We start from the raw sequence: 21,564 nt of genomic DNA on the forward strand, positions 1-21,564 counted from the left end.
TATTAAAATATATTCATGTACAAACTCTAAGTTCATATGGCAGAACGATCGAGCTCTCTATGGTCCATGATACTCAAATCATCAAGAATAGTAATGTAAACATGAGATCTTTTGATATTATTGGTGAACCTGATTACTGCAACAGTAGAGTATAACACTAAGATCTTGTAGTATATTCTATAGAATTACGGGGCGAGTCCTGTGGTTTGAAGCTACCATAACTTATAGCTATAGCAATGGAGAACCTGTACAAAGAAAAAGTCGAGATGTGGACAATTATTTTTCTCTTGTACTACCAATTGCTTACCTACACTTTTATTTAGAAGTTTCAGGTTTAATTTTGAATATAGAATGAGTCGTCTTTGATTAAATGCACTGTAGAACTTACTAACGCAAAGTTGTATTAATCGAACCTCATCTTTAACCAATGTCTCGACTTTTAAATTCCAATTTTTAGTGATTTATCTCTAAAGCAAGACTTTTCAAGCAAATTTAAATTAGTCAAACTCCACAATGTGACCACACACCTATCGAAAAAGGAGGGTATAAAAACTCCGAGTACAATGCGTATACCAAAAAGTAGAAAATCTTTTATGAAAAAACATATAAATTCTCTACAAAGGGTAAAAATAACTTTTATAAAGAACAAAACAACAGTAAATCAAGTGAATCTAAGAAAAATATATTAATTGACCAATTTACAAAAAGGGAGGGCTAAACAAAACCTCCTCACCCAACTTATATATATATATATATATTGTTTGCATTTTCCCCTCAATAAAATATAAAATTAGATACATTTTTAAAATATATTTGGGAAAATAAACAAATGAAATATGTGGAGGAGAAGAACTAATTAAAATCTGAACTACACCCTTTTTCCCCTACTCCTCAAGTAGCTCCTTCATCAACTTCTGAATGAAATACAAAACTTGGAAAAGTAGTTGTAACATCCCTGCAAATTATAAACGTAAATCTCGTTAGCCCTCGTATAATCTTTAACGAGTACAACTCGTATACACTGACCGTAAGAATCTTTCACACTATCAGGTCACCTAAAAGATATAACAACCTATGTTTGCTTGAACTTTCCAAAAATGGTTTGGCACTTGTGGCAAATCCTCAAAAAATGCATTACTTCTGGAGGATCTAACACACACTCGCGGCATTTTTGAAGAATCCGAGTAACATAAGCTACAACAGATAAATGTGACCTGATTGACTCATCGTTTAAATATCGCTGATCAAATGGTATATATTATACCTTAGATATGGAAGTGTCATAATCTTTAGTAATGAAGGATTTCGATCCACAAAGCTTCGCCATTCCGATTTGTCAATCTTTCCGTCCTGATTTGAGTCCGCCTCTGAAAATGTCTACATATAGAAATAGGATCACTAATTATTCGAAGTTCGTTGAGACAATAGTTAGGACAGCAAATGACCAGCAAAAAAAAAAAAGCAAGCAAAAAGGTTGTGTTAATGCAAACTTTAAAGAGTGATGATGAAATTTCTCAGTTATATACTGAAAGCAAACTCAATATGCATCGGTCTCCAATGCTAAATACGTACCAACACCCGATGTTCACATCAAACCAAACAATTTAATCTTAAGAGGTTAAAGTGAGAATACGGATCACTTAACCAAATGTGTGTATGAAAGACATATTGTCTTGCATTTATTAGTGTAAACACCGGTGTGGGTGAGTTATTATAGTCTTTCAATAAACTTGAGCCTCTTGACAAAAAGAAATCACTAATGCAATATCACCCGACCATGAAAAATTGGATGGGGTAAAATTACCTTATCAAGTATTATCTCAATGGTTTCGTCAGCCAACTTCATCTCAGACTCGCGTAAAAGTGCAATCAACATTTGTTTAACCTGCCAAAACCACAAATAATTAGCCTCTGTAAATGTCTCGAATGACTCACTAATATCCCATAAATTAAGATAATGTAAGAAGCTCCGAATGGACAAACATTATGAGAGTAAAAAATGAATGGTTGTAAATGTCTAGAAAGAATTCAAAACCAAGTTTCCACTGATCAAGTGATCACAAGAACAATAACACAACCAGGAGAAGTATAAAGGAAGCACACAAGATGCCAGTTACATGAAAACAAACATAACAAGAAGCACATAGGCCACTCTCAACATAACATGAAAAAGAAACAAAGTATACATAAAAGAAACACACCTCTTGTCGTTCAATATACCCTGAGCCATCCAGATCATACAGCTTAAATGAAACTGCAATAGCACAAAATGGAGTTTCATGCGACTGTCTGCATGCAATGCATTAAACTAAAGAAATTACAAAATACCGAGATATATATATCTTATTTTTTTTGTTTTGGTGATGAAGTAAGAGAATATCGATATATATACATCTTTTCTTTTACTTACAAGTGAGCTTATCTTCCTGGGAGGCATTTGGGTGAAAAACATTCATTGCCATAACAAAATCCTCAAAATCAACGACTCCTCTTTGCTTCAGATCAAAGAGATCAAAAATCTGCAAGTAAAAATTTCCTAGGGGAAATTAATATCCCGCACGCATCAAGGCAATAAAATTAGTAGTTTTTCACCTAGAGAGACAAATTAGCATACTTGCCAACTCAGTGCACTCCACAAGTTAAATATCCATATTTTGGCGAACTACTAATAGGTGTCCTTTAAGACTTCAACAAAATATTACATAAGAACCTCTACGATATGTTTACTCAAGCAATACTTATTAAGTATTCATTCTAAGCACAGTATTATATCAAAATATCGAATCAATACCAATGAAATACCATACCCGATTCGCTAGGAGGTCTTCTTTCTTTCTATTCTCGAATAAAGCCAACTGAAACTCTTCCTGCACATCAATAAAGCATATTGTTCATTGAACAGCAAAAATAGGCATATTATCGACTGTAATGCGGTTCAATCAAATATGTTAACACTAAAAAAGAATATAAGGTGCGCTGTGTGACAAATAAACTCTACTTAATATCTCACAAGAACAACTTTTCCATCTCATGATAGAGAAACAATCACAAATAGACAATCAAGGCTGTTTTGGATGTTTCAAAGCCCCTTCATAACAAATTCCACTACAACAACATACCCAATGTAAATCTACAAAATGAGGTCTAGGGAGGGTAGAGTGTACGCAACCTTACCCCTACCTTGGATGATGAGAGGTTGTTTCCGATAGACTCTCGACTCAAAGAGAAACAATTTGAAGCAGCATGGCAAAACAAATAACAGAAATGAAGAAGTCATGGTAAAATACTACAGAAAGCATGACAAATCATTTTGAACAGTAATTACCAGTTTACCACAAAATAATAGTATAATCAAAATGCAAGAAACAACAAATAGTTACAGAAATCGAGCGACAAGAAACTACATAAATAATGCTACAACTACTAGTACGAAAGGATAAGCGAGACAACGCTCTACTACCTATCCAAGATTAATTAGGAAGATCTCTGTTTCCACCAATCAAAAAAAAGGTAGGAACATTATAATAAATTCATTATCCATGATTAATTAGGAAGACACCCTTTTCCACCGATCAAAAGAAAAAAAGAGAAGAAGATTTCCTTTTCCACCGATAAAAAAAAAAGAGAGGAAGATTTCCTTTTCCACCGATCAACAAATAAAAAAGAGGAGGATTTCCTTTTCCACCGATCAACAAATAAAAAAGAGGAAGATTTCCTTTTCCACCGATCAAAAGAAAAAAGAGAGGAAGATTTTCTTTTCCACCGATTTGAAAAAAAGGAGAGGAAGGTTTCCTTTTTGACCGATCAAAAAAAAGAGAGAGGAAGATCTCTTTTTTCGACAGGAAAAGAGGAAAACGTTATTATTGACTGGCTGATGGTAAGAGATTGAGAAAACATAGTCTACTTTAAACCATTCATCTGTCATCATGCAACAGGAAATCACAAGCCCCATTGAAACAAATTTCACTAGTTAAATAAAAACTACCTTGCTTATCAGCCCATCATCAATCACTGTACTGCTAATAGTCTTGAACATCTCAAATAAGGCCTGTACTTCACTTACAGTAACTGCATAAAAGAAGACAAACAAATAAGACTAGAGGAGGAAGGTTCTCTACTACATAAAAATCTCAATTGGGAGGTTCGGGGGAATAAGTAAAGAGTAAAATTGTAAAGCAAGAACATACAGCATAACCAAATTAGGCACACAAAACCAGCAATAGAAGAACGGACATATTGTAAGAGTAAACTGAAAGATAAAAACAAGACTTGAACTCTGTAAATGGATTTAGCAACTTAAAAGATAGCAAGGAAGTTGAAGATCATTACTTTAACTTCCCTCAAAGTTACTTATTTCTTTCATCTCAAAACATCCAAATTCACACGGCAAGTTCAACTTGACTAAATCAACGTGTACACATTAAAAAACCTCAACCGACCAAGATCAGTTACCAGTAACTCACATGCTGTTCGGGATGCCAGGAATATAGGATCTTCATAACCAGGAAACTGATGTCCTCTTGCCACCTTAGAGCTAAAACAGCCCATCTTCTTAAGAACAGCGACCGAGGAGGAAGCACACAACTAGAATGGTGTCTAGCAACCAGCTTCACTACAATATATCATCAAAACCATTTTAACTTGCAATACAAAATCGAAATTCACATACACATACCAATATACAGTATAATAACTATATCAACTGTCAAGGACAAAACATAAAACCACCAGTGGCGGAGCCACCTTACAATGAGGGGGGTCATCCGAACCCCCTTCGGCGGAAAATTATATGATTTATACATGGTTAAAATAATTTTTTAGGTATATATAGTAGATGTCGAACCCCCTTTGGCTACTTTGTGTGTCTATTTTTTTAGATTTTGAACCCTCTTACTGAAAATCCTGGCTCCGCCACTGAAAACCACTATGGATTACTCATTTCCCCATAACGAAAGATAGGTAACATGAACATACATCCTCCATGTAAGTTTCTTGCTAAATTGCAGTAACTCTAATGATACTATAGGAACTCATCGGTCAGGCTTTCACCAAACTACATTTCCAACCACAAAACAGGAAAGGATTCATACTATAGGGAAAAAAAAAGATGAAGGAAGATTAGCAAGTTACTTCTTTGATCAAAATGACAGTGTATTCATGCAAAGGATTTTGGCATTTAAAAGTCAAAAGACCAGACAATACTCCTAGTTTTTTTTTTTTCATTTTCTTAGTTGTTTACTAGCCTAAACTTCCTTTCTGTAAGTTTCTCAAAACCTGCCTCAATCAAGCCCGGGTAAACAAGAAGAATCAGAGTAGATTGACAATCATTAAGAATTAATTTAATCCTCTAGACAATTAGAATCAAATAAATCCAATAGAGTACAACAACATATTGTGTGTAATCCTACAAGTGAATTCTAGGACGGTGGTGTATACGCATCCTTACCCCTACCTTGCGAAGTAGAGAGGATGTTTCCGATAGACTCTTAGCTCAAGCACATGAAGGAAATACAGTAGTAAAGAACATAAATATAAATGATTCAAAGAGCTGCCTTCAACTAATTTCAAATTGAGGCACAGTACATTGTTGATTCTTGAATTGCCCACCAGCCTAATCCCCCACCCACCCACCCTTTAACCCCTCCATAAAAAAGCTAATTTTTTTGCATAAAAATCATTACTGTACTTGACTCTCAAAGAACAATAAAAAGAAAAAAGATCAGAACTTTTACATGAAAAACTTCAAAATTCATTACAAATTCAAAATATATGAAACACCATCATCTAAAAACATCATAAATTTCTACACCCTCTATCCTTTCTTTCTCAAAACACCAAATAGGCATATCCCAAAACACAAAAACAAAAAATACCCACAAATCTTAAAACATCAAAAAAACATTAAAACCCATAAAAACGAAATGGGTATCTCGAAAACATACAGATTAAAGATGTCCAAGATGAAATTGCTCGTCCTTTAAACAGAAAACCAGAAACAAACTCAAAAAAGAGACAACTTTTCTGAAGAGAAATATGTAGTGTTTTCAAGAATTGGTGAGTGCATATACAAATACACACAAAATTTGTGTATATATATAGGAGAGAGCAGAAAGAAGAGAAGACAAAACAGTGGGAGAAGCCAAATTTGGTGACCCCAAGAAGAAGAATAAACAAACAACAAGAAGGAAAAATTATAAATTAGGAATGCGCGTGAACTGCACCCGTGACAAAAGAGCGTGGTCGAATAGGGAAGTTACAGCATGAGGTATTACCGCGGTTTAACCACGGTAAAATATTTTGAGTAATTAGTTGAGTAAAAGGTTAAAAATAGACTTTTATGCTATTTTTAGATTAAAATTTGATTGGTAGCCCTTCGTTAGAAAGTTACATAGTATATTTAGGTAATACTATTTTTTTTTTTTATGATTGTATATTATATATTGACATTTATTGACTTCTTCATTGAATTTATTTCGTTATATTTTAATGTCATTAGTGAAAAATTATGATTTCGTCATTATCTATTACTCCCTGTCTCTGATTACTTGTTCACTTTTGAATTGACATACCTATTAAGAAAACAATGATTAATATTAGTGAGTTTATCATTTTACTTCTATTAATTATAAATTGGATGAATTAAAAACTTAAGATTTTCAAAAAGTTTTACCTTTTTCAAAGTAATTAATTGAGGATATAATATGTAAAAAAAATATTTGTCCTTTCTTGATTTCTTGATTTGTCAAAATAGACAAGTAATTAAGAACAACTAAAAAAAATGAACAAATAAATAGAGACAGAGAAAACTTTTTACTCTAATCCTCGACCTCCTGCCTTCATATCTCTCTATTTTTAGAGTCGCATTATTCTATTTAGTGTTAAAAGTACTTTTGATCCCTCACTTTTTAATTAATTTTAATATTTGATCACGCATATTTGACCTTCAATTAAAAAACATGTGGTCTTAAGATTTGTTTTCTCGAAAACATAACACAAATTTATCATGATTATTAGTTGGTCCACCATTTAATTGCTTACTCCCTACTCATGTGTTATGGTAAGATTGTACATTGTTATTTTGTACTGGCGATAATATAATTTTAAAAATAGTATAAATATTTATACAAAATAAAAATACATTTTAATTAATTGAATGTTAAATATGATTCGTCATATATCATAATTCAACAACAACGGATGTGGTGAGAGACCGACACTATTATAATACCTTTTATTTAATTTTCTTTTGTACGAAAGAAAGTAAGTTAGACTACCAAAGATGTGGAGTTGCGGATGGAGTTGCTTATGCCTTAACCATATCTCTTAAGTTCAAGCCTTGAGTATGGAAAAATCTTTGGTAGGGAGCGCGCTTACTGAATAGAGTCCAATGCGATCTGAATCCAAATTAATCAAGCTCCAATATGGAAACTAAATAAAAGATGAAAAATCGAAAAAAAGAAAAAAGAAAAATTAGGAAAACCTACTAAATTAGATCACTAGAAGGAATTATTTTTTCTACTAACGATTAAATACATTCATACGTTAAAAAAATAAAATCAACATGTTTGATGTTTATTTTCCTTTTATAAAAACAATTACTTAAAATTAGGAAAACTATCAGTAATTTTATATGATATAGTATCAACTATCTATCAAGTATAAAATCAACATGTTTAATGTATAAGATTGTAAAATTGAATATCCAAGTTGATTATATAAGTTAAAAAAGAAAATAAATTATGGACCCTATCTTCAATAATAACATTCCTAAAATATGTATCACAACATGTCCTTGTCTATCTAGAATCCATTTAAAACTTTTTTGCAAAAATACTTTAGAATATATGCTATATATATATATAATGCAAAAGTAATTTTAAACTATAAAGGATCCACCACTAATTTTTCTACTCCAAAATAGGAAAAAATATATACTCATATTATACAATTTAAGAAATGTAGGATTATGCACCAATGCCAATATGATTATAACTTTATATATATATATGATTTTTTTAATTAATAAAAGAACAAGTTCAATATTGTGTGGAATATTCGAGAAAAAGCCCAAAATAGTGTCTTATGCCCTTATCTCACATAGAGTTCGGGGAAGGACCGAAAGTGTATCAATATTGCAAACATGAGGGACTATTACTGCTTCAAGTGAGAATTTAAGGATGACTTTGAATTTTAATCTTAAGATAAGTAATTATTTTTGACTTTTTCTCGAAATATTCTCCCGAAAGAATTAGATTAATTTAATCTCCGCTTAATCCGCTAGTCCTCTTCATTATATACTTATGTAATTTTTGCATTTTCAAAGTATCATAGTAAATGAACAATCTCAATATCCTGCGGTACATTCCCCCTAGAGAGGTGTCAATTTGATTGACTAATTAATCTTCACTCATTCGATGATTTTCTTGATTAAATATTAAGCTTGATGCGTTTGAAGGTGCGATATAAAATCATAATTTCAGGTTAGTATTTGGACATATGACTTGAGATTTAAGGTTCTAAATTATTTTAATTTTTAAAAAATATAAAACTTGACTCATAAGTTTATATTCTGTAACAGAAATATCATGTTTAGTGTGAAGAGATTGTCTTATGATGCAAAAGGGTTGTAGAGTATTAAAGAAAAATCAGTTACTACTGTTGTTGACTAATAGATCTTACATAAAATTTTGTATATTTTAAAATTTGTAATCGCAAAAATTTATTTGTAAAAGGAATTAAGTATGTGTGATTTATAATTAGTGTGACGCCTTAGGATATCCTGATCATATCTTGTTTATGAATTATGGTTTGTCAGTTGTCATTTGGTAAGATTATATAGAATCGAAGAAATTTTGATAGTTTTCACAACTCGTGAGATTTTCATGTTTATGAGAAAAAATACAACTTAAAATATTCAAATTGTATATCCAAAAAAAAATTCAACTGCAAATCAAAATTCAATATCGCATATATTTAAAGGAACCCTAAATATTTGGATCTTAACTACATTTATACTTCCAACTATCCTAATAATAAAGGAATAATCTCATCAATATCACTTTGGAATATGCTCTCTAGGGAAGTCAACTAGATTCGCTTAATTTTCACTTAATTCTATGGTCTTCTTGATTAATTAAATATTAAGAAAACATGTCTCAAATGATTTGTGTATGTGATTTTTGTACATCTAAAGAATCCAAGTAAATGAACAATATCAATATCCTGTAGAATATTCCCCTAGGGCGGTGAATTACCTTGAATTAATCTACACTTAATTTGATAATTTTCTTGATTAAATATTAAGTGATCAAGGTATCATTAATTAAATATGATTTTCACTATTGTAAATTAATAATTCTAGCAATTAGTCCAACAAGTCACATGTTTTGTTTGATCGAGTACGTAATGGAACAACCTAGTGGACAATAATTACAATAACAAAATGTTTAACATAATTTCCTAAGTGAGGTCCGAGAGAATAAGATGTATACTGATTTTAGGATCTTTACGTGATAGAGAGATAGTTTTTGATAAAATTTTAGCTCAAAAGAAATGTTTTTAGAAGCAATATGGCAAGAAAAATAATGACAATAAAATAGCAAAAAGCAAATCAATTGAAGCAAAAAAGGTGCTAATTGGTAATACAAATTGAAGAATAAAAGACTACGTCAGTCACATGACTACTAATAATACAGAGAAGCGGAGAGGAGTAGGCAAGCTCCTCTACCTCTCTTTATAATAAAGTGCGACAATACTCAATTACCTACAAAATTTTTATAAGTATTCTAATCCTCGACAACAATATTTTTCTTTTGAAGTTATTTTTCAATTAGATACTATTTATTTATTTATATTCTCGTTAAATGTATGCCACAAGTCAAAGAATTAAGAAATTAGACGTACATATGCCCTTGTTTAATCTTCTTACACTTGTGCATTATCCATGATGCCTTTGTTCTTTTCTTAATTAATAAATAAATAAAAATCTCAAGTTTGTGATTATCAAAATAGGAGAGAGAAAATTAAGGATTTAGAATAATAATAATAACATTAATTATGATAGATAAAAAAAAAATATACTACCAATTTTGTTTGGATAATGATTAATTTTGTATCATACCATAAATAAAAGATATATATAATGATACCAATTAATTTAATTAGTTATGACGAAAAATAAAATACTAATTTTGTTTGGTTCGTGATTAGTTCTTTGACATACCATAATTAAAAGATATATAGAATGATACCAATTAATTTAATTAGTTATGAAGAAAAATAAAATACTAATTTTGTTTGGATCGTGATTAGTTCTTTGTATTATACCATGATTAAATTATATAATAGTACCAATTATTTAATTAGTGTCTCTAATTTGAACCACTACACTCTTATATAGATTATTAAAATACCTTCAAGACTTCATGTTCTATATATATAATTGATTTGTTGGAAACATAGCATTGTTAAAAGTGTCTAATTAATAAAGTATTTTATTATCTCTAATTAAGAAAGGATTAGCATATTATTAAACTAGTTTAATTTTTTGTATTAATGCATGGCTACGTGGAAAAATATTAAGTGGTTTAAAAATATAAATTCTTGACTAAATCAAATTTTATTCGAAACAGATGAATCCTATGCACTACGACATAAAAGTTATTTTTCACAATCATATCACTTAATTACTAAACTTCATTAATATCGAGTAATAACTTATGACTACAAAAAAATAGAAACTAGCAATGGACAACTTATGTTACTAAACAAATAAAATCTATTGTTAATTCTATATCTAACGATGAATCATAAAAAAGATATTAGCTATGTATCTAGTGATATAGTTTAACGATAAATTTTATAGCTATATTTTTTTCTTCTCGTAGAATATGCGTATAATATATTTTATTCGTTTATTTTTATTTGTCACTATTTGACTTGACACACCCGTTAAGGAAATACTTATTGAGATAGATAGTTTACCGCACTATCCCTATTAATTGATTTTTGGTATTATGTCTTGGAAAATGATTTAGAAAAAAAATTATTTAATGCTAAAGATAAACATGGAAAAAAAAAATTATTTTTTCTTGATATGTCAAAAGTGACAAGTAAAAAGTAAAAATAAACGGAGGAAGTATTAAACTAGTATGATACTTAGTATAAAAAAAAATCTATACATTATCCAAATAAATAACTTAATTTAATTTGAAAATTATAAGCATGTAGGCTTCTTATTAAATCCATTTTGAAAATTATAAGTACATAAGCTATTCTCTACGAATATTAATTTATGGTTGGCTTTTCAATAAGATGAAAAGTCGATAACTCTTTTTTTTTTTCTAAATTAAATTAAATTTACTAATTTAAAATATTTAATGATCGTGTGTTGAGGGAGACAAATACAACTTATCTGATATGGGAAATTAGGTATTTTAAAATGAAAATATATTATTTTCTTTTCTTTTCTTTTTTCATTTGACTTTTTCTTATATAACTGGCAACTATTTTTAAAAAATAATCAAATCAGTAAATAACATTATCTCAATTATGTTCGTAGATATGATAATAGATATATAAAATTAAGTTTACATTAATTACATGAAAAAATTCTACAGAGTGACTAGTGGTACCCTATACTACTAGAAGCATTACAACAATTATTTTGACTTCATATTTTAGTTTATGTGAAAGTCAAATCTAACTTTTGTTTGAAAAATACATTAATACTTAATAGACATCTATATGAATTGTGATGGGATTTATTCGAAGCTCTTCATTTCTAATAAAAAATCGTTAAGTTCGAGATCTTGAGAATGAAAAAAAAAATTATTAAAAGTTCTGCCCTTAGAAATGAACTCTGCAATGAAAAAAATTGTATTTAATCGAGTCCTAATCAAACACAAGAAGGAAAATCTATGTCAATAGACAAAGAAATATTTTAATAAATAAATTTATTATTTCATTTCGTTCATTTTTTTAAAACTATATAAGTCAACTTGAATGGATAATAATTCATAATAATAATGTCCAATAATGTGTCGGCAGTTGGAGAAAAAGGACATAAAGCCATAAAATTCAACGTCCAAATTCAAGAAATGCATGGGGTGATTTTTATAAATTATGGATTTAATTTATATACACGGTAAAAATAATTTGCTAAGAATTTAATTTAACCTATTATAATAAATTATGATCCTATTTTTAAAGTTATCATATCAGACTTGATACAAAAAATTAAGTCTACATATTTATTTGTCAGTGCGCAAAACATAAACTCATTAAGAATTACTATATTATAAATTATAATTTTAGTTGTTAATTAGTCAACTAAGTATAGTGATCATCTTCCTAGTTTCTTCTAATTAGTTCTTCTTTAAACTTTTTTAATGCTTGTGTTTGAAGGCTTTGGAAAACACTAATAACTTCTATGCACTTTTATTAGTTTAATTAATTTGGATTTGCAATATAATTTTTTTTTAATGATTACTTTTAGAACAAAATGCCTTTGTCGGTTTGAGATTACGGCGTAATCTAGATAGATTAGCGATTATACTAATAATGTATCTTGTGATGTGAGGAACAATAATTTAATTTTATTCTAATATTAGAGAAATTAATATTTTTTTTATAATACAAGTTTAAACGAAGCGACATAAGTGATTGTGTTTTATATGATGAATCCCACTTAAGTGGTAGTTGTTATTCTCTAGACAGATCAATATAACTACAACAGTAACATATCTTTTTTGCTGCTATATATTCGTTTTATACACTTTTTTATATGTTTTGCTTGAATCGTCGAAGGTCTATTATAAACAACATTTTTACCTAGGTATAAGATAATTGGTACACACTATCTTCTCCAATCCAACTTGTGAAAATAGACTGAATATATCTTATTATTATTGTTATTGTATATATCATTAGTGCATAAAACTTAAAATTTATAGATAACGATAGATTTAATAATACGCGTAGAAGTGAAAAATAGACATGGTCAACACAGGTTGATCGTTATTACAAGTAGTTTGACAAATCATGCATTACCTTTAAGAGACAAGAGAGGATACTGGGAAATTCCTAGCAACTAGCTAGCTATAGATGTGGTCCAATTGTTAGATATTTTGAATATTTTTCTTCTTAATATATGAAATTGATGTTTAGACATGAATTGATTATGATTGAGGTTATAGACGATTGTTAGATATTTTGAATGTTTTACTTTTTAATATATGAAATTGATGTTTAGACATGATTTGATTTTGGCTGACGTTTAGAAAATTATTAGATATTAAAATATACGCAAGATTAACTCATCTAATAGATGAAACTGTTTGAAAGGATATGTATGTTTCTATTTACTTGAAGATCAACCTATAAGTTAGGTAAATTAAACACAATGCATTTATTCAAAATATCATGTTGAAGTCTTATTATATTTTAGGAATTTATTACAAACTTCATAGTCATTCACCATTTTCATTGGAGTAAATTAATTGGTAGGTATTTTCGTAGTCAAAGATTCTATCAAAAACACTTACTTTTACGAGGTAAGAATAAGGTGTTAGCATAATATTTTACTCTTCTCAAATTTCGTCTGTGAAATTACACTAAATATGTTACTGCTATTGATATTTAATGAGTAGATATAATAATAAAGTAGAGTTTTTCATTGACATAGCCATCTTAGGCGAAGAATAGTTAGATGCATATCAAAAACTATGTGATGTACATATATAGGTTAAATGTTAGTAACTGACTCCGTCATTACACATGAGTGGATTTGTAAAACCTTTTGACTATGGTTATAGCAGTCTCTTTAGCATGTCTGCTGGTGTGCTTGATTTTTATTAGTCATGTCCGAATTCAACGGGCGAAATATGCTCTCTCTTTTTACTTATTTATTAAAAAAAATGTTATATGAAATATATTAGCTCGACTAATTTAAATTTATAGAATTATAGGAATAATGCACATTGACAATATTTTGGTCTTGTATTTGAAAAATAAACAATATCGAGACATTTCAAATAAGGATAACTGTTGAATATTTTGAATTAAATTTTAATTTCGCTCAAAGTATATAACTATTTTCCTAATTTCAAATTATACTCAAATTTTACAAGTAAAACTTTATGACATTTGATTTCATGGTAATGTTCTAGAATTTTACGTTTAAAATTTAAATTAAAGTAATTAATAGTTAATCAACTATATCATTCCATGTGCTTTAGATTTATGCACTTTACTTTCTTTTGGATTTTCCTACTGATTTTTTTTAAGGAGTACTTTGAAAATAAAATGCCTTTGTCGGTTTGAGATTACGGCGTAATTTCGAATTCAGATAACAAATTTTATCAAATTTAAATTCTTCTCTTCTTGACACGTGGAATATTTGATGTTTAGTCCATATATAGGTAGGAATTTTCACTCTATTATTCAATTGCTATCTAACAATTGTCCTTAATATGAATTAGTTTAAGTTACATGTGTTACTCAACTTTACACGATTTTTAGATGAACTAAATCGAACATATTAAAATAGATCGAATTTATAATTGAATGAGGTCTGAAAAAAATAAAATATACATAAATTTTCTTTATATTTTTATGAAATAAAAATATTATTTTTGATTGATCCTAGTACAATGATATGTCCTTTCATTGTTGTTGGAATAAAGTAACTACTCCCTCCGTCCCTTTTTAGTTGTCCACTTTAGAAATGACACACAGGTTAAGGCAACAATGATTAGCACAGTGAAGTTACAATTTTACCCTTATGCCAACTTTTCACTTCAAAATTACAACCACTTATTTGAATTAAAGTGAAATAAATTGGAGGGAAACAATATACACTTTTACAATTTTCAAGAAGTGTAAATAAGGGTATAATTGAAAAAAATTTGTTGTCCTTTCTTGATTTGTCAAAATGGACAACTGAATAGGGACAACCAAAAAAGGAAATATGGACAAGTAAATAGGGACGGAGGGAGTAGTAGATTATTTTGTGTTCACATGTGAATATGCATTTGTAAAACATGCATCTTGACTCTTCCAAATAATTCCAAAAATTGACCATGACCATATATTCATTTCCATGCAATTTCTGTGAGTATTATTTAGCATATTTTTATATGAGTTTATTTTTTATATATAGACGGTATAAACAAAATAATTTTAAATTACTTATAGATTGTAAAAACGAACTTAGAGTATGAAATTAAGAATGATAATATTTAAAATAGATTGATTTTCATTAGAGTCAGCGACGAACTCAAGATTTTAAAATAGCAAAGGAGTTATATCTATGACTACAAAATGTTGGATTTTTTGTGTGCGAAAATTGGAGTGGAAATCGAATCTAAATCTGAATACTAAGTACAATTATATATGTTCTGCTCGCACCCTATATGAACAAGTGTAGTTACCCAACTTTTTTCGTGGTTAATGGGGTTTGATGACCCTTGTCATACACATAGGTTCGCCTCTAATTATATGTGACTGCTAATATATAATAGGTCGCAATTGATTACCAAAAGAATAAAGAAGGCAACGACTCGTAGTTACAACATGTTAAATTATATTGATAATGCAAAAAAAAATAATTTAAATGCTTAACATCAATAAATAACATATATTCAGTGTAATTATTATAAATAAAATATATAGAGACACTATTAGTTAGGTATATATATATATAATGCATTTTATCCGATGTCTATCTAGCTAATAATAGTTAAAGTATTTTGTCAATAATTCTTCTATGTGCTTTGTCACCTCTAACATAGAAAATATTGCTTGTGAATTGTGATATATCCTTAATTAAGGAAATATGAATATGGAGTCTTTTCCTTCTTTAGACAGTTATATTGTACTCGTTTTAATTTGTTTGACTAATTTTTTTTTTTAATCTATTCTTAAAAAATGATTCTTTCAATTTTTTGAAATTATTTTTTAATTTTAATTTTCTACGTGACATATTTAAAATTATAAAACTAAAAAATATACTGGTACATTCAAAAATTAGATTTCTTTAAAATGTCATATTAAAATAAGTTAAACAAATTGAAATGAAACGACATAACAAAAGGAATCACATGTCTTTTCCCATTACTAAAGAAATTGGAGAAAACTCATTAGTAGGTAGTAAAAGTAGGTTTTATATGTCTCATATTTGAATGCATAGTAAAACAATGCATTTTTATGTAGTGGTCGTTTATGGTTTAAGTTAAATTTGAATGGATTAAAATTAGATTAACAAATGAATGTTTGTCTAAAAATTATTTAAGCTAAAATGAATCTAACTTATTCAAATTCATATAAAAGAATCACACTAATAATCCTCAACAAAGGCGATTCAATTATTAAAATTCAAATTAGAAGACTTCTAATAAAAAATAATATTTTTTATGTTATATTTGCCACCTCCAAATTTGATTATTAATCTTTGAAAAAAAAATATAATTTTATTGAAGTCTCATTAATTCTATTTTAGGCATTCGAAAATTTCATAGAAGAAGAACAATCACATGTTCTTTACCATTCTGTTTCGAGTAAAGTTAGGTTTTTATCTTCACATGTGAATGCATTTGTATAACTTTTTGACTCGATTTACACCTCAATAATAAGTTGGACTATATGTGTATATATGTTATCGATTGGAAACAATTTTTTAATCTAATTCAGTATTGAGATATGTTTTAATACAAAGAAAGTGACAAGTTAGATAAGTAAAGAAAATAACGAATAGTTAAAATATAAAATTCACGAAAAAAATACTTTAGATATGTTTTACTATTAATTAACTCTTGATAATACGAATTAGGGGTGCGCATCGATCGGTTCGGTTCGGTTTTAGGTGTTATTGGTTCGGTTTATCGGTTTTCGGTTTGTAAATACTTCAAACCGATAACCAAACCAATAACATATTTCTTATCGGTTTTTGGTTAATCGGTTTATGGTACTTAACGGTTCGGTTTTCGGTTTAACCAATAAGAAAATACCATATGATTTTTCCAACATTTGGCATGAAAGTAATAATCATAAAAGTAACAATCATTTTTCTTGCAAGTTTAGACACTAGACACATTCAAAGGAAAAAGTGTGAAAGTAATAATCGTTTAACCATTAACAAAAAGTGTGAAAGTAACAATCGTTTAACCATTAACAAAAAGACTAGTAAATTTAGTATAGTCTTATTGGGTTATCGGTTTAACCATTAACAAAAATTATAAAACCGGAAACCGAACCAATAACCCAATAATTTTTTTTGCAAAACCGTTAGCCCAATAACCCAATATCAATAAACCAATAGTGTTTTTTTTGGTTCGGTTTATTGGTTAAATCGGTTTTTGCACACCCCTAATACGAATATCTATATTATCCATCTGAATATCTATTTTTAGACTTTTAGTGGATAATATCCATATTAATCTGATGTATTTTTAAATTATCAGTTATACAACTCATATTTAATCAATCAAATTGGATAATTACTTCTTCATCTTCTATCATTTTGCTTAACCTCAATGATGGGCAAGATGAGTTGATTAATTCATTTATCTAAACATAAGAAAGTCGTGAAATGCATACAATTTTTTTTATAGATCGGAGCGACTTTCTTGAAAATCTATTTTTGGATAATATCAATATCAATTGAATTGGTAATATTTTAAAAAATAACTTAAATAAAATTTAGGTAAACAAACGTTACAAGAAACATCCACGAGTACACTTTTTTGAGTTGGGACATTTAAATAGTTTTATTTTACGATTAAAATAATTAAAGGAAAGATGTAAATAGTTGTATAGATACTTTTTCTTTTCTATCAACGTGGCAATTTATTATTGATGAATTTTATTATGCTTTCTTTTTCACACGGAGAGGATAGGAGGAGATGACACCTATCTTATTTTCAAAGGCGAATCTAGAAGTTCCATAATAAATTCATGTAAAATCAATAATTTTTGTTTATTCAGACTATCGTGCTAATGTTAATGAGGAATTAATGTTGAGACTATTTGGTGGACTAAATTAAAGTATATTGCATTTATAGTGAAAGGTAAAAAAAAATACTTAAAAGTATTTCGATATTTTGAGTTTCATATCTAATTAGCAGGTGTGAATTTTCTAACTGAATTATCATTAAATATTTATTGAATAACATCTGAACTGTTAGTTCACTTTCTTACATGAAATATCATCATTATTTCAATAGAATAAGTAAATAACTGATAGTTCAAATACGGTTTGATAAGCATTTTGTGATAGTTCAAGTTAAAAATTCACACATCTAACAATTCAAATATGAAATCAGAAAATTGTATAGCTAACATATTTAATTTTTGAGTTTTGACCCTTAACTTCATGTTTGTTTATATATATTTGAGTCTAAATACAATTACTATAAAATTGATTTGAGTGTTATATAAACACATAATCTTTATTTTCTCCTCCTAAATTGAAAAACAAAAACTAACTATATCTATTCAACCGAAGATTTTTATACCTTTTGACTTTCAAATATACAAAAAAANAAAAAAAAAAAAAAAAAAAAAAAAAAAACAGACACGTATTCTAACAGCCACCCAACGATCTTGAATTTGGTCAAAACAAACGGTTAATTAAAGTCTAATGTTGGTCTTATATATATATAGAGAGAGAGAGAGAGAGAGATAGGTATATTTTGATTCTTCTAATGACTTCAAAAGCTTATGGTCAACAAAATGAACATGTTCAAATAAAATGAGCAAATGAACGATGTAAAAGTTCTCAACAAAAAGCTACTTTTACACAAATTCGAATATAATCAGATTTCAAATAAATATAAAGTATTTATTTAACATATATATGTATAAATAATAAGAATGAGTAATTTCTTATTTTTATTTTTCCTGATAGTTAATAAGCAAGTAAAAATATATTATCGATTCAATAAATATTTTTATATAGAATTTTATGAAAAAATATTGTGAGGATGAGATATGAAGGGCGAAAGGGTGGGTGAGTTGTTGGAGGGCCGGGAGACAACATCATGAAATATTACTTACTCCCTCCGTCCCATTTTATGTGGCACTTTTCGGATTTTGAGGTTCAAACAAATCTATCTTTTACCGTAAATTTTTCATAGATTTTTTTAAACATTTTGAATTATAAATTATTGTGAATTATAGTACTTTTTACGTAGTTTACAAATATATAAATTTCATTTTTTAAAAAATTGAAGATTCTATGCGCAAATGCCCGGTCAAACTTAAACTGTTTGACTCTCGAAAAATGAAAAGTGCCACATAAATTGGGACAGAGGGAGTATTATACTTGTTTCTTACTTTCATAAAAAAGTTATTTTTCTAAAAAAATATGTAGAATAATGTTTTGACTAATATAATATGAAAAATATTTCTATTTTCTTTCCTTACGTACCAAACACAACCTCATATTCTAGAATTTTACCAAAAATTAAAAGGGAAAGGTGGTAGGCTAAAAATTGTTCTAGTTATCTCAATTTACATGATACATTATTTATTGTAAAAATTACAAAAATCTCACATTTTAGTTTACTTATTACCATTATCCCCTATAAGTTTTACAAATCTCCAAAATCCCTCATTTTCGCGCATCAGATTAATGTATCAGCGCTTATATTATTGTATCTCGCTCATTAGATTAGTGTATCATGTAGTGTATCTCGCGCATCAGATTAATGTATCAGCGTTTATATTATTGTATCTCGCACATCAGATTAGTGTATCATGTATAAAATGTACATCATATTAGTGTATCATGTATAAAATGTAATGTATCTTACTTAACAATTAATGTATCTCGCGCATCAGATTAATGTATCAGCGCTTATATTATTGTATCCGTTTGAGGAATTTCTGTAATTACAATCTTTTAAGGGATATATTGTAATTTTACCTTAAAAGTATGTAATTTATGTAATTNAAAATATTGTGAGGATGAGATATGAAGGGCGAAAGGGTGGGTGAGTTGTTGGAGGGCCGGGAGACAACATCATGAAATATTACTTACTCCCTCCGTCCCATTTTATGTGGCACTTTTCGAATTTTGAGGTTCAAACAAATCTATCTTTGACCGTAAATTTTTCATAGATTTTTTTAAACATTTTGAATTATAAATTATTGTGAATTATAGTACTTTTTACGTAGTTTACAAATATATAAATTTCATTTTAAAATTTATTTGAAGATTCTATGCACAAATTTCCGGTCAAACTTAAACTGTTTGACTCTCGAAAAACGAAAAGTGCCACATAAATTGAAACATAGGGAGTATTATACTTGTTTCTTACTTTCATAAAAAAGTTATTCTTCTAAAAAAATATGTAGAATAATGTTTTGACCAATATAATATGAAAAATATTTCTATTTTCTTTCCTTACGTACCAAACCCAACCTCATATTCTAGAATTTTACCGAAAATTAAAAGGGAAAGGTGGTAGGCTAAAAATTGTTCTAGTTATCTCAATTTACGTGATACATTATTTATCGAAAAAATTACAGAAATCCCACCTTTTAGTTTACTTATTATTATTATCCCCTATAAGTTTTACAAATATCTAAAATCCCTTATTTTCGTGCATCAGATTAGTGTATCTCGCGCATCAGATTAATGTATCAACACTTATATTATTGTATCTCGATCATCAAATTAGTGTATCATCTAGTGTATCTCGCGCATCAGATTAATGTATCAACGTTTATATTATTGTATCTCGCGCATCAGATTAGTGTATTATGTATAAAATGCAATGTATCTTACTTAACAATTAATGTATCTCGCGCATCAGATTAATGTATCAGTGCTTATATTATTGTATCCGTTTGAGGAATTTCTGTAATTACAAACTTTTAAGGGATATATTGTAATTTTACCTTAAAAGTATGTGGTTTTTGTAATTTGCCCTTATTTATTTATGAGTCAATGGGCTTGGGCCATAAGTTAATGCTTGGGCCTTTTTCATTTTGGCCCAGTCATCAAACATTAATCACGGGCAGCAGTTAAAATATGAAAAATATATGTATAATTTATATAAATCTCATAGTACTAAGAGTTACTTACATTATTTTCATATTCTTTTTAATATTATAATTTTTTTTTTATGAATTTCGCATACATCACTAGACTTCCGAATACGTCAGCAGACATCTGGATACATAGGGGAGGGATGCATCCGAGAAGTGAGGGATGTATCAGAGAGGGGATAGGTCATCCAAATACATAGGGGAGGGATGTATCCAAGAGGAGGATATGGATGTATCAATGAGAGGGGAGTAATGTGTCCGAGAGGGGATCTTTGAAGTTTTTTAAATAGCAGGGAATTTTAAAGATTCTGATAAAATAAAATGTATATTTAGGTAATTTTTCCAAAATATACATTTTCCGTATTTTTTAGGACACCCCCAAAAGGTAATTATCCCTTAATGTTTTATAGGCCAATTAATCTCAAGTCAAAGAATATGCAAAATTAAAATAAGAAAACAGATTAAGATCTGGGCTTCACGTTCAATCTTAACCCAACAAGTAACAGCCCAATT

General features: G+C 28.6%; 1 protein-coding gene across 1 annotated transcript; it reads right to left on the reverse strand.

Annotated features, from left to right (window-relative positions):
* Positions 1-661: 661 nt before the first annotated feature.
* Positions 662-6,161, reverse strand: LOC125841443 (calcineurin B-like protein 1). Its single transcript, XM_049520576.1, has 9 exons — positions 5,943-6,161; positions 4,464-4,612; positions 3,986-4,068; positions 2,808-2,867; positions 2,411-2,519; positions 2,202-2,254; positions 1,805-1,885; positions 1,265-1,377; positions 662-955 (listed from the first exon to the last, which is right to left on the reverse strand). Exons 2-9 carry the CDS (start codon positions 4,546-4,548, stop codon positions 892-894), a joined length of 648 nt encoding a protein of 215 aa, XP_049376533.1. The 5' UTR covers positions 4,549-4,612; positions 5,943-6,161; the 3' UTR covers positions 662-891.
* Positions 6,162-21,564: the final 15,403 nt, after the last annotated feature.

This window comes from Solanum stenotomum, chromosome 10 (assembly GCF_019186545.1).
Source record: "Solanum stenotomum isolate F172 chromosome 10, ASM1918654v1, whole genome shotgun sequence".
Classification (NCBI taxonomy): domain Eukaryota; kingdom Viridiplantae; phylum Streptophyta; class Magnoliopsida; order Solanales; family Solanaceae; genus Solanum; species Solanum stenotomum.

Bases quoted from the DNA above. Each gene is read 5' to 3' on its own strand.
- LOC125841443 (XM_049520576.1), bottom strand. From the start codon at position 4,548: ATGGGCTGTTTTAGCTCTAAGGTGGCAAGAGGACATCAGTTTCCTGGT. The intron at 4,069-4,463 runs GTGAGTTACTGG...TCTTTTATGCAG, and splicing joins CCTGGCATCCCGAACAGCAT to TTACTGTAAGTGAAGTACAG. The intron at 1,378-1,804 runs GTAATTTTACCC...TTCTATATGTAG, and splicing joins TTGAGATAATACTTGATAAG to ACATTTTCAGAGGCGGACTC.